Source organism: Pinus tabuliformis, chromosome 8 (genome assembly GCF_031772625.1).
Source record: "Pinus tabuliformis cultivar Carrire ecotype Pingquan chromosome 8, CPIR1, whole genome shotgun sequence".
Classification (NCBI taxonomy): domain Eukaryota; kingdom Viridiplantae; phylum Streptophyta; class Pinopsida; order Pinales; family Pinaceae; genus Pinus; species Pinus tabuliformis.
Genome location: NC_142294.1, coordinates 243,571,447 through 243,585,853, shown reverse-complemented (window position 1 = coordinate 243,585,853; position 14,407 = coordinate 243,571,447). Strand labels below are relative to the sequence as shown.

At 43.3% G+C, this 14,407-nt stretch overlaps 1 protein-coding gene across 1 annotated transcript; it reads left to right on the top strand.

Annotated features, from left to right (window-relative positions):
• The first annotated feature begins 9,978 nt into the window (after positions 1-9,978).
• LOC149235048 (uncharacterized) lies at positions 9,979-14,016 on the top strand. The gene is made up of 4 exons (XM_089368448.1): positions 9,979-11,330; positions 12,408-12,751; positions 12,869-13,703; positions 13,860-14,016. Exons 1-4 carry the CDS (start codon positions 9,979-9,981, stop codon positions 14,014-14,016), a joined length of 2,688 nt encoding a protein of 895 aa, XP_089224574.1.
• Positions 14,017-14,407: the final 391 nt, after the last annotated feature.

Here is a 14,407-nt window from a genome sequence, read left to right as displayed (position 1 = left end):
ATCTCTACATATCTGAACAAGCTCACCACCTACAAGAATGAGCTTGGAAGTGTAGGGATCACGATAGTTGATGATGACATGGTGAGTCTTACTCTCCTAGGTCTTCCTAAGAGCTAGCATATCTACCAATACTCAGTTAATGGAAGATAGAAACTGCCAGATTGGGAATGACTTTGGTCGAATCTGATGTAAGAGGAGATAAGAAGAAGCACCAGAGATGGATCTTCATCAAAACAAGATGATGAAGAAAATCTAGCCTTAACGAGTAAGGCGTGGAAAGGGAAAGAGAAGGCATCCCATTCCAAATCTAGTTCTTCCCATGGTGGGAAGAATATTGACAAATCGAAAGTGAAATGCTTTCATTGTCATGAGGTGGGCCATTATGCTACAAATTGTCCATAGAAGAAATCCAAGAAGGGATCCTCGAAGGGATCAGATGGTGAGGCACTGGTTTCACAATTCGAATTGGATTTCTCCCTCATCACATGCATGGATTCATCCATGGTGGGATGTGTTTGGTACTTGGACAGTGGAGCTTCATTCCACATGACAAGTGGCAAGAATTTTTTCAATACCTTGGAGGAGAAGGATCTCTAGATGCGGATCGAGATGGGTGATGATGGAAAGTACCGTGCTTCAGGTGAAGGTACGGTTGTGTTTCAGAGGGAGCATGGAGCTCCTCTCACCCTGACTGATGTAAAGTATGTATCAGGTCTGTATAATAATCTTGTGTCCTTCGCTATGCTAGAAGACAAAGGCTATGATGTAGTTTTTAGTAAAGGAAAGGTATTCCTGAGGCATATCGGCACTGGACAGACCAAGAGGATTGGGGTTTGAGTTAAGAATCTCTACAAGCTAGAAGTAGATGACTGTGTTGCATTTAGTTCCAAAGAAAAGTTGGTGCACAGCCAAGATGTTGGCGAGCTATGGCATAGAAGATTGGGCCACTTGCACCATGGAGCCTTGAAGATCATGCAACAAATTTCTACCAGACTTCCCAAGGGAAAACTAGAGCATATGGATACATGCAAAGGTTTTACCTTGGGTAGTTATGCAAAATATTCCTTTCAGGATCGAGATAGTAGAGTTGGAGCAATCCTAGAGCGAGTTCACACAGATGTGTGTGGACCATTCTCTATAGCCTCCACCGTTAAACAAAGCTACTATGTTATTTTTATTGATGACTTTTCTCGTAGATGTTGGATGTACTTTATGCAGAAGAAGGATCAGACCTTCTCAAGGTTTTGTGAGTTTAAAGCCTTGGAAGAGAAAGAATCTAGAAAGAAGATAAAGGCCTTGCGTAGTGACAATGGTGGAGAGTATGTCTCCCAACAGTTTAAGGACTTCTGCATAGCAGAAGGAATTAAATGGGAGTCGATGACACCCCATAACCCACAAAAAAATGGGGTGGCCGAAAGGAAGAATAGATCGATTATGGGAGTAGCTCGAGTGATGTTTCATGACCAAAGCCTACCAATTCATTTGTGGGCTGAGGCATGCAATACAATGGTATACATGTAGAACAGAAGCCTGCACCGTATACTGGGAATGAAGACACCTATGGAGGCTTTTTCCAGGAAGCGACTAGATGTGAGTCACTTCAAGATATTTGGATCATTAGTTTATTTCCATGTGACCAAAGATGCCCGGAAGAAGCTATATCCAACAGCTAAGTTGGGGATATTTGTGGGGTATGCTGATACACCCCACAACTATCAAGTGTTCCTGCCTACCAATCAGATGACAATGGTATGCAGAGATCTGAAGTTCAACGAGCAAAAATCCATGCAAGTATCACTTGAGAGGGAGCTCAAGTTGCATGTAGAGGAGGAACTTTCAGTTCCTAAGGAGGAGGAGCCTCAGACTGATGCGGAGAAACCACATGCAGAGGATCTGGGAGTGGAGACATCCACTCATGATGAGTCTTCCAGAGATGGGTGAAAATGATCAAGGGAAGCTAATAGGTTGATGCTGGATGCACGAGGAAATGTGGGATAGCCATCTCCTTAGCACAGATAGAGGATATCACCCAAGTAGTACACTGGTTACATGTCCCTGGTTGGAGAGTGTGTAGAGTTTGAACCTTCTTCATTCGAGGAAGTAGTGCACCAACTAGTCTGGGTTGATGTAATGGTGGAGGAGTATGACTCCATCATTTGGAACTATGTTTGGGATGTTGTTCCAGGACCTCGGGACAAGTCAGTGGTGAGTTCCTGATGGCTTTACAAGGTAAAGCAGGCAGCTGATGGCAGTGTTGAGAAACATAAGGCAATGTTTGTTGCCTGTGGTTTCTCACAGGTTGAGGGGATCGACTACGATGGGACTTTTGCTCCTGTAGCAAGGTACTCATCTATTAGATCGATGTTGGCACTATCAGCTCAAATGGGTTGGAAGATCCATCAGATGGATGTGAAGACTATGTTCCTCAATGGGAAGATTGAAGAAGAGGTGTACATTGAGCAGCCCGAAGGTTTTGAGACCTTCGAGCGTGAGTCACATGTCTAATGACTCAAGAGGGATTTGTATAGGCTGAAGAAAGCACCTCGTGCTTGGTACTAGGATCCGAAGCTATCTCATTGGGTTGGGCTTCACCAAGAGTGAAGAAGATGTGAACCTTTACCACATCATGGTAAGAGGTAAGCCATTGATCATTGTTCTTTATGTTGATGATATGATTTTGACAAGTGATGATTAGTTGATCAAGTCTTGCAAGGAGGACATTGCAAGAGAGTTTGAAATGAAAGACATGGGTCTTATGCACTACTTTCTAGGCATGGAAGTGTGGCAGAAATATGGGGAAGTGTTTGTGTCTCAAGGAAAGTATGCCAATGAGATACTCAGCTAGTTCCACATGGAGAAGTGCAAGCCCATGCAGACTCCTCTAGTGGGTAACTGGATGAAAGAGGATGCTACTTCAGGTGAGGTAGTAGCTATTATTGTTTATTGACAGCTTTTGGGTTCACTAATGTATCTAGTGAACACATGATCAGACTTATGCTTTGCGGTGAACCAGCTAAGTCAAGCTATGGTTCAGCCTACCAAGCTATTTTGGAAGGCAGTGAAGCATGTGTTGAGATACCTTAGAGGCACATATCAGTATGGATTGTGGTACATATGGGAAGAGGGAGTGACACTTCAGGGCTTCACAGATGCAAATTGGGCAGGGAGTCCATCAGACCGGAAGAGCACTTCAAGAGGAATCTTCAAACTTGGTTCAGCTACAGTTTCTTGGTACAGTAGGAAACAGAGGTCAGCTGCACTTAGCTCGGCAGAGGCTGAATACATGGCTGCCAGTCTGGCAGCATGTGAGGCCATTTGGATGCAGAATATTCTAGTTGGATTGCTTGGTCAGAGGATGGATCCAACTGTGATTTATTGTGATAGTCAGAGTTGTATCAAACTCTCTAATAATCTAGTATTTCATGATAGGTCCAAGCGCATTGATATAGAGTATCATCATCTTCGAGATTGTGTGGTGAAGAGGATCATGTTTTTGTTGTATGTTTCAAATGAGGAACATGATGCAGATATTTTGACAAAGGAATTCTCAAAATGCAAGTTCGAGTTCCACAGAGACACGATTGGCGTGACTGATAATCCCTTTATTGTTGAGAGGGAGTGTTGAAAATAGCAACAAGAAATGCTAAAAATAGAAGTGCTAAAAATATCACTGCTATAAATAGCATTTCGGGATACATTCCAATTTTAGTTAGTCTTTGAACTAAAATTGAGAATTAAAATACGAATTTGATCTTAGCAGTTGTTTGTAAAATAATTAATTAATTCATCTTGAGTTAATTAGTTGTAGGAAATCAAACATGAAGTCTATCTGAAGACATGCAACAGTTTCTCCATTGATTGAGGAAGTTATCCCTTGATTAAGGAGATTACGATGAGTTGTACTTTGAGTTGTAATTAGTTAGATCTGAGTTAAGTCCAATTAGATTAGTTCTAACAGTTTGTGTAACTGATTATGAGTTCATTTAGTTAATGAATGCATGCATGTAACTATTGCACTTCAGATAACTGAATATTCTCTGATAAATAACTCATGCATGTCCATTCAGTCAGAGACCCAGTTGAGATCAGGTGATGGGATAGTGTACTATCAGTTTCAGGAATATTCCATTGAGGATATCTCTTGCATGTAGAAGGAATTCATTCCTTGGAGATTGCACAATTACTTTTGAGTTTGATGAGTTGTGTGAGAGGTCAATTCACATAAGTGGCAGCATTGGACCCCAGGAGAAACTATGCAAGTAAATAGGAGGCTTGGGGGGCTGAGGGAAGGCATATGTTGTGTCTATTTAGTCTGTGAGTTTTATTGTAGGATCGTACTGAGAGCTGGATAGCTTGTGAGCTAAAGCTTTGTGTAATCTGGACATATTTCCACTTGTATGATATTACAGAGATCAAGGTTTTTAGCTGAGGCTTTCCCCAGAGTATTCTTCTATGTTCATGTGTGATTGCTTTCTCATTTTCAGTTATATGTGTTCTATTTGATCTTGCTCAAAATCAATTAAGCTTCCGCAAGTTTGTTGTAGAAGTAGATCTTGTATTTTGCTTTAGTACATTGCATAATCTATTGATCTATAGTGGGAAATTCTACACTCATGTGTCACCATGTATGTTTTCATTGAGATCCCTTTTGTTTCATGTTGGTGGGATGCTTATTATCATCATGCATGAGTTTAGGTCATACGGATAGTATTCCTTTTTGAATGAGAGTTCCTGCAACGAAACATCTCTTGGAGCCACTCCTGCATGAGGGCATTTTCCTCGTATGATAGTGACATCATGACCTATGTACACCATCACAATTGACAACACTTAATGTAGCGGCCTACACCATCTTGACACTAGGGCCCGGAGACGTAGTCCCTCCTGAACGAACTCTGTTATCAATGTCTTATTATTTTCATGTTGCTGATGATTATCATGTTCCTTCTTTACAATATGTATTTATGTTCCTTTATGCTATTTTAAATGAAATTCTAATCACATCACGAAAGTAAATGATCTTGGTTAAAACTGGGAGTTGAGTCAACTCAGATCACCTTGACACGAATATCCCGTGGAAAATGGCACTCCACAAACTCAGTAATGTTCCTCCCACGAGGCAAACTGAATGAATATCCCCCACCACTTCGAGGGGGGGTAGTCTGATCAAGAAATAAATATCCTATAATGTGAACTCAATATTGTGCCCCTAGATGACAAAGACCTCCTGGTCTGGATCCTAATAGCTCACAATTCGCAATAGCAGCCCTCATCAATGGGTTCTCTACCAACTTGAGAACCCCATAACGAGCCAATGCCCCTCGAACCCCCTAATCCCTTTGAATCTCAGATCGAAGGGTATCCATGTCTCATTCATGCCAATTGATTTTCATCTCTTCCATTCCTAGAAAACACCACATGTCTTGTTAGTTCAGAGAAGTAAACATTGGTCTACACTGATCAACCTACAGCTCCCAACAGGCCTGCGAACCACCCCTCTTTTCTTCCCCAAATCACAGTTTTCTGCCTAGAAAGTGCAAGCTCACATGTTTCCAGCTATTTCCTACAATCTAGGTCACACTTCTAGGCCCAAAAATTGTGATGCAACTGTGAACAAGAGAAGGGGTCTCCCATGGAGATGCCAAGTGCTAGAAATCAGTAAATAAACCACTAAAATTGATATGATGAGTAAGGCCACCTACCTGAAAGTCGCAGATCATGATTTCGATGGTCGGCTTTTCCGCTATGATCTCCACAATATTTAGGGCCTTTTCCTGCTCTCCAAATTCACCATAGCTCACTTAGTAAATGAATACAAATTGGAGGGAAAACTTCCTTTCATAGAAAACTCCACAATTTTTCTATTGCCCTTTGCGACCAAATTGTAGCTCATTTTGATGAATCATTAGCACCATTGGAAAGCTCTCATCAAGATCTATAATGGGTCTTCCTCATATTTTGATGATTTGATACTTCACCAGGAAGACATTTTTCCAAGAAAGGTCACTTCGTTGTCTCTCAAAATCAAATTTCTTCATAAAGTGAAATTTGTAATTTGAGGTCCACCTCCTCTTAATACTTATCATAACATGTGTCAATCTTCGTCATGAGTAACCATCATTTACTCATGTTTTGATGGTCCCCACTGGTCATATTCTGTGTGGTAGCATCATCTAGTCACCCTTGTTTAGAGCATCCGCAATGAGTCATCCTTGCATTTGTGGAGTCTTTTTCACATCCTATTATGTCATGTCATAGTATTCCATACATATTTTCATACCATTCATCCTGTGTTGTCCATTTTTCCTCCATTCATACTATCACCATCCCCTCCAGAGTTGAGACAGTCGCTGCCAAGTCAACCATGGACTTTATGCTCTGACAAGGGATGTTGTCTTTTTGTCCCTTAGTACCACTTTTTCCATTGTCCCTGGTGTCAGTCCATCAGTCACATTACTATTTTCCCTCATGCCTTAATTGAGGATCCTCATTGCCTCATCTATCACGGGCCCTATTCTATCGACATCAGCTCATTTATTCCAAAAGAATGGCCAAGAGGGCAGTGTATCTTGGTTCCAGCTTCCATTCTTGTTCAGCACCTTGGATCGAGTAGAAGGAATCATTATTACCCTTTGACTTGGTTGTTTCATATTCGTAATTCATACACTTGATGGTCTAGTGATGTAATAGATTGGACAAGTGATTCTCGGGTGTGTGTGAGATGTTTAAGACTTCATGAGGGGGTGGCCCTTCAGGTAACCCCCCACATGCCCAGAGGCATTCCTATTATGCTGCAACCTTAGATGTAGTTCCACAGATTTGATAGGTTCAGTTCCTACCGATCATAGTTTTCACAGCATGCACGTCTCCTTCAGATGATCCATTCAGTTTCACAGAGCCCTTCCCTATTCAATAGGGATTCTTCGGTTGTTCTACAATCCCTCCCCCCCATTTTTTAGGGAAGGGCCATTATATTTCATGTACTCAAATATTATTGTATTCAGTCTTGGCTCATGTTTTTCCAGGTGCATTATGTATATGGGATACATTATATTATTTTCTGGCTCTGTTATGCCAGCATGTCATGTACCATTCAACATATACTTCATTGCTTAGTTTTATGTTTCTAAGCACACCATTATTTTTCTACTAAGTTATCTCGGTGGGTATGGGTTTGCCTCCCCTGCCTCATTGAGGTCTGGTACCACAACATTAAAGGAGACTTACATTAGTCTCACCCCCTGTCCCTATCCTTCGCTTCAACTTTATTGGTCTCTCTCTCTCTCTCTCTGACTCCCCTGTGTTGTCTAGTGATTGTGTCTTTACAATAGACTTTGGTCATATGTTTTGCTTCTAAGACTCATACATTGCGGGAAATCTGTTATCATCAGAAAATTGATCATCTAACATAATTTACTAGATGGATCGAAGTACACCATGTAAAGCCAATTTTACCATAGTAATATTAAAATTGCTTTCACTATGAGAAATTATTTAATAAACCACCTTTGTTACGTAATTTATAGTTAAACCCATGAAGAATAATTAAATAAATCACTATTTATTTGATTTTCTTCTAGGAATAATTAATTAAACCATATTTCAATTATTATTCCTTATCATATTTGACTCAATCATGAAAAATAAACAGATAAATCATTAATTATCTTATTTTTCTCTAAGAATAATTCATTATTATTCTTTGTCAAATTTACTAAATCCCTTAGGAATAATTAAATAAATCCTTATTTATTTATTATTCCTTAACCAATTCCTTGAAATGATAAATAAATCATTTATTTATTTATTATTTCTAAATAGGAGCACCGACAGTAGCTTTGTTTTCCACGAGGTTCATTTTGTCATTCACTGCAGCGGACCCCTACCATTTTTACCTGCCGAATCTGCCCCCCGCTCTTTCCGCTGGACGACTCCGTTTACGAACACGGTCACAGGTTTCTCACCGGCAGTTACTATGGGTGAAGAGGACTTATTGGATTATGAGGCGGACCCCATACCTCAACAGGAAATCTGGGCACACACTAGCAGACCGTGCCTTATACCGAGGAGTGTCGCGCACAGGGTTGAGACAGGTGCTACATCGAGGATCCCGCATTTGCCGCACAAAGGTAAAGAAAAATTTTCTGAGTTTAACCTCGCTGAGGCTTCCTCGCTGGATTGTCCGCCTTTATCTCCTGCTACCTTACAGCTCTTGGGTCCTTGTCTCCACTCCTCGCCATCTTTCGACGCTCCGCTTCAGACCCACATTAGACCGGAGATCCCTGCGCCCCCACCACCCCCGCCCCCATCCAGCTCCCACTCCCTCTCAGTCTCCTTTATGCCGCAGACCCAACAGCTTCCCCCCCACTCCTGCTTTCCCCAGGGCATTTCTACCTCGGCCCCTCGCTCCCCTATTCGGTCTGGTGTATTCACTCCGTCGTTACCAGCTCGTCCTGTGGGATCTGCTCAACTCAGCTCCTCGGACTCGTGTCGCAGACTTTTGAAGGAGACCCCATTTGGCAAGCGCACTGAGAAAGTTAAGAAAGGTAGATGCCTACGGGCTCTTGATCCTGATATTAGCGTTATTTTCGGGCCTGAACCGCCGATGCCAGAGGTGATGGACGCCTCTCACAAAGTTCTGGTGGGTCGGGTTCGTGGGCGCACCTACACGGCCGAACGACTAAAGCTTTGGGTTGAAGAGATTTGGGGTTCATTACTCAAGGACCTTCCAGAAGTCATGGTCCTCACCCGGGGATGGTTCGCCTTGCATTTCAATCGGCCAGATCTCACACAGTGGATTCTCTCACAATTCTGGCACATAGAGCTAGCTCCTGTCATGCTTAAGTGTTGGGATCCCCTATTTGATTCGGAAAGAGAACAATTGGGGGCCGGCCCCATCTGGGTTCATCTCCCTGGACTGCCATGGCAATTTTGGAACACGTATGCATTTATGCGGATTGGGAACGCGCTCGGCACATACTTGGAGCACGACCGTTCATACGAGAAGACAGGCAATAGATCCATGGCTCGTATACTTGTTCACATGGATATCAAACCGGGCCTAGTGGAGAAGATTACTCTGCATCATGGTCATGTCTCCCAAAAACAGCTACTGGATTATGAGGGTGTCCCCTTCCGCTGCCGTAGATGCCATAAAATTGGCCACCTATACAAGGACTGCCCATTGGTTACAGGGTTGTCTTCGGCGGACCCGAATGGCACTCGACAGCAGACTTCAGGGGCCCATAATGCTGGAGACAACATCCCTACAACTGGAGAACCTACTCCGCCGGAGAATTCTACTAATAATCAGAGTGTTGTACCGAATAAGAGCACCCGAAGAAAGGCTTCATCTTCCACAGAGCCGCCGCGTACACGATCCAAGACTACAGAAGCCACACCAAAATCGGCGGAGGCTGCATCTACACATTCGGGTATTGCTCCATCTTCCCTCTGTAATCCTTTTATTTCTGATGCATTACAATCTTCTATGCACTCATCTTTTCAGACTCCCTGCACTGAACTTGATCCCTTCCCATCCATTCTGTGCACTATTGCCCCGCCTCCACCTACTTTTTCTACCACACCCCCTACCTGCAATACCAAATTGGATTTGCCTGACTCCCCCCCCCTCTCCGGTTGCATCTGGAGCTCATCATTACCATCTACGGTCACGGACCCGCACTAACTTGGGACTAGGATCATCCCCTGGACGACACCACAAGCTAAAACGTGGCAGACCATCCCAAATCTCCTCCGCTAAGCTAACGCGGTGGCAGACGTCGCCATGGGCCAACAAGCTACTATTGAACGGGCACTTAGAGCAAATGAGCCCCGAACCTGTGTTCCCCCATGATCTGGCTCTCCTTCAATTGTAGGGGACTAGCCAACCCCAAAAAGCGTTTGGCGCTGAAGCGGCTTATTCTTGAATCTAGATGTGACTTTATTCTCCTACAGGAGACCCTATGTACTGCAGAGATGGCGGTGAAATCTCTACAAGTTATGCTTCCTGGTTGGGTTCTACACGGGTTGGATGCCTGTGGTAGATCTGGAGGGCTTCTTATTGGAATTAACCCTAGGAAATGCAGACTTATCTCGGCATGGGGGGGCTGTGGATTTCTTGGGATGGATTTTATTCTGGGAGAACTCGACATCCCGATCAGATGTATTAATATCTATGGACCTAACCAGAATCGGTACACCTTCTGGCAACACTTCCTGTCTGGTCAGCATATTACTCAGAACACTATCATTGGGGGTGACTTCAACTTCTCTCTGGGGGCTGGGGAAACCTGGGGTCACCAGGCACAGTTCGACCCTCTGGCGGAACAGATGAGCATGCTTCTCGATGCCCACCACCTTGTGGATATTCCCATGAACAAGATGCTCCCCACTTGGCACAACCAAAGAACCAGTGAGGCTGCTCTTGGAAGGCGACTTGACAGATTTATGATGCATGAAGCATTGATTCAGATGTTTCCCTTATATAGGCAGTGGGTCGGATCTGGGGGCCTCTCGGATCACCACCCGATACTTCTACAGATTAGTGATAATAATCCCAAGCCGCGCTCTCCTTTCAAATTTTTTGCTGGTTATCTCCAAGACCCGGATTATCACAAGATGGTTATTGACTTCTGGGCATCACAACCTCCATTGCGTGAGCAGAGAAAAGTGATGGATTTTTGCACTCGATTAAAGAAGCTCAAATCTATGACCGAAACTTGGGCAAGAGCAAAACGGGTCAGAGATGAACAGTCCCTGAAGCAGCTGGAAGAGCAGATAGTTAATATGACCGATGAGAGAGGTATGGGATTTCAATTCGACGCCACAAAAGCACTATTGTGCCAGTTGATGGAACAGAAATCGAAAATATTACAGGAAAAAGAGGAACTATGGCGACTCAAAAGTCGGGCCATCTGGCTCAAAGCCGGAGACAATAATACAAAGTACTTTCATAATCTTGCAAATGGCAGAAAGGCATCCAATACCATTTGGAAACTTCCAGTGGTACCAGATGGGTGGGCAACTACACATCAACAACTTGCTAGATTGGGGGTTGAGCACTTCAAGAGACTCTTCACAGCCCCAAATAATGTCAACCTGCCTAACATTATCAGACTTGCCGGAAAGTTCCCTTGTTTTGTTGGGGAGGAAGACAGAGAAGATCTTGATTTACCAGTCTCTTCCCAAGAGTTAGAAAGTACTCTCAAATGGTTTAAGAAGGATAAGAGTCCTGGGCCTGACGGATGGCCAGTGGAATTTTATCTTGCTTTCTACGACCAGATTGGAGCGGACTTATTGGCTGTCGTCGAGGAGAGCAGAATCACAGGGCACATTCATCCTCCTATGAACCAATCCTTCATCGCCTTGATACCCAAATCCGACAATCCCACATCCTTTAATGATTTTCGGCCTATCTCCCTCTGCAACTGCCTATATAAGATTATTGCAAAAATCATTGCAAATCGCATCAAACCTATCCTATCTGCGCATATCTCTGCTGAACAATTCACTTTCCTCCGTAACAGACACATCCAAGAGGCCATTGGCACTGCACAGGAAGCCCTACACTCCATAAAACTGAAGAAACTTAAATGTATCTCATTAAAGATTGACCTAGCTAAGGCATTTGATAAAGTGAATTGGCTCTATCTCAAGATGATTCTTACACATCTGGGATTTCCACACCTTCTTATAAGCTGGATTATGGGATGTGTCTCCTCAGTCTCCTTTGCTATCCTTATCAATGGTGCAGCCTCAGAAAGATTTTATATAGACAGAGGAATAAGGCAAGGATGCCCCCTCTCTCCACTGCTCTTCCTCATTGTCATGGAGGGTTTGAGCAGACTCATAGCGGATGCTAAAAGAAGTGGTGATATCTGCGGCCTCAAAATCACAGAACAATTTATACTCACCCACCTCTTGTTCGTTGATGACATTTTAATTTTCCTCAATGGCAGTGTTCGCGACATGATTGCTTTGAACGAAATACTTCAGCTATTTTGCAAAGCCACGGGTATGGAAATTAACTGGGACAAATCCACCAGATCCCTGATGCGCTGCACTCAACAGGAATCCTTGCTGGCGGCTCAGCATTTTCCTTTCACGGAAAGCCAGCTGATGGATGGTATCAAATACCTTGGTTTCAGATTAAGACCGGATGGATATAAAGCGGCCCACTAGACTTGGCTCATTACCAAAATTGAAAAGAGGATTATTGGCTGGCAGCACCGACTACTATCAAAGGCGGGCAGACTCCTATTAATCAAAACAGTGCTTGAGGCTACACCTGTCTATTGGATGTCTCTTACTTGGATCCCCAAAGGCATTCTTCAAAAAATACAACAAATATGTAATAGATTTCTGTGGAATGGCAACAAAAAGGGCAAGATTTTTGCTTGGGCCAGATGGGCTATTGTCTCAAAGCCGAAGAGATGGGGAGGATGGGGGTTAAAATCCCTGTCAGAATTTGCACAGGCACTATCAGCAAAGCAGGGCTGGTCACTCATCCAAATGGACAGCTTATGGGCGGAAGTTGTTTACCACAAATACATTTGGCCTTCCAGCATTACGGAATGGCTCCGCAGACCCACCTGGCACCACACTGGCATATCTGCTATATGGAAGGCTACTCTACATGCTATGCCCCTTATTCGTGACAACCTGCTATGGAGAATAGGCAATGGCGCTCAGGTTCGCATCGGATTGGATCCATGGCCCGGCTCTGGCAACGCTCACCTACTGCCTGAAGGTTTAATCTGACACCTCAATAACAGAGGCATCCAATATTTGGAACAAATTGGGGACCCGCACCGATCTACTATTTTTTCTCAAGCTTGGGTTACAGGTTGACAATGGCTTCTGACAGAGGAATGGTCTGCACATTGGCAAGGCTACATTCGGGCCCTTACCGAATCCCATATCAAGCTTAAGGAGGAGGCGGATGAATTAATTTGGGCCCCTGCCAAATCTGGTACATATGCCCCCAAACTCAGATATATGAAGCTTATAGAAGCTAAAAAACCAGACATACTTAACAACTGGTGGCGGGATGTTTGGCAGCTACAGGCCCAGCCCCGTACCAGACTCCTTATGTGGAATATCATAGCGGATAAACTCCCTACAGGGACCACCCTTAAAAAGCGGGCTTTCACAGGTCCAACTTGGTGTGTCCTCTGCAAAAATGAGGAGGAATCGACGGCTCATCTTTTCCTTCACTGTGAAGTCACTATGAACATATGGACACAGGTCACACAGATGCTTAATATAAATATTGGCTGGCAAGGCGTTGATATTCACACTGCTTGGGATCATTGGTGGACTGTGGTGTCCTCTGAAAAGGCCAGGAACCTTCCGCTGGTGGTCTCCTGGTACATATGGAACAGTCAAAATGCCATTATCTTTGAGGACTATAAAGTCACCTGGCATCTTCTCCCGCCTTCTATCTGTGCGGCCTACACTGAAATTCCCTTTGAGCATAAATCTAATATCCCTCGGAACATACAGACTGAAATCATTAACAAGGAATTGCCCTGGGCATATTTTGATGGGGCTGCGCCCCTACAAGGATGTGGGGGGGGTATTGTCCTCCATGTAACTGCCACACATTACTATCACATGAGATTGGGACTGGGAATGGGCTCTAATAACTTTGCTGAGCTGATCACTTTGAGACATCTTTTATACTTTGCTCTTACCAAACAGTGCAGACAAATTCAAATATTTGGGGATTCTAAGATTGTTATTGATTGGGCAAACAACACTTCTACTTGTCATGCATATACTTTGAAACATATCTTGGAAGAAATTGTTTTTTTAAAAACACATTTTGACCGGATCACTGTTTCTCACATCTACAGGGAAAGAAATGCGCTTGCTGATCGGCTCTTGAAAGAAGCGGCGGATCGTCACATAGGAGACTGGCTGATTGAAGAGTACACTCCAGATGGCATGCACAGCTACTACCACCGCCCATATATCGACAGCTTTCAACAGGGGGATCCCCCTGATACATAGAAATTTTTTGATATACATGGTCTTTCTTTGTATATATCATACACATACGGCTCTATGTCTATAGTTTTCTGTACGAGGATGTAATGCCTCAGATACTTGTTATATTTTCCTGCTGCATAATTTTGTTTTTTATCCGGTACTTTGAGATGTGGATACTGTTCCACAGTATCTACCATTTTTGGTCATTCAGGATGGAATATTCCTCTGAACAGTGGTTTATGGCCACATTACTGTATATGCTTCGGCATCAACAACATGTAATCTCTGTTATTATCTTTATAATAGAAATTGCGAACTCTATTTCTTCGGAAAAAAATTATTTCTAAATAAAAGTTTAAATACATTTTCCCTCCTAACCAAATATAATAAAATATTCCAAGTGGTTATTCCA

What these genes read in the sequence shown, in the direction of transcription:
- LOC149235048 (XM_089368448.1), top strand. Translation starts at nt 9,979, where the DNA reads ATGGCGGTGAAATCTCTACAAGTTATGCTTCCTGGTTGGGTTCTACAC. An exon ending in GAGGAGAGCAGAATCACAGG is followed by an intron (nt 11,331 to 12,407) that starts GCACATTCATCC and finishes TGCTTGGGCCAG; the next exon opens with ATGGGCTATTGTCTCAAAGC. An exon ending in TACTTTGCTCTTACCAAACA is followed by an intron (nt 13,704 to 13,859) that starts GTGCAGACAAAT and finishes TCACATCTACAG; the next exon opens with GGAAAGAAATGCGCTTGCTG.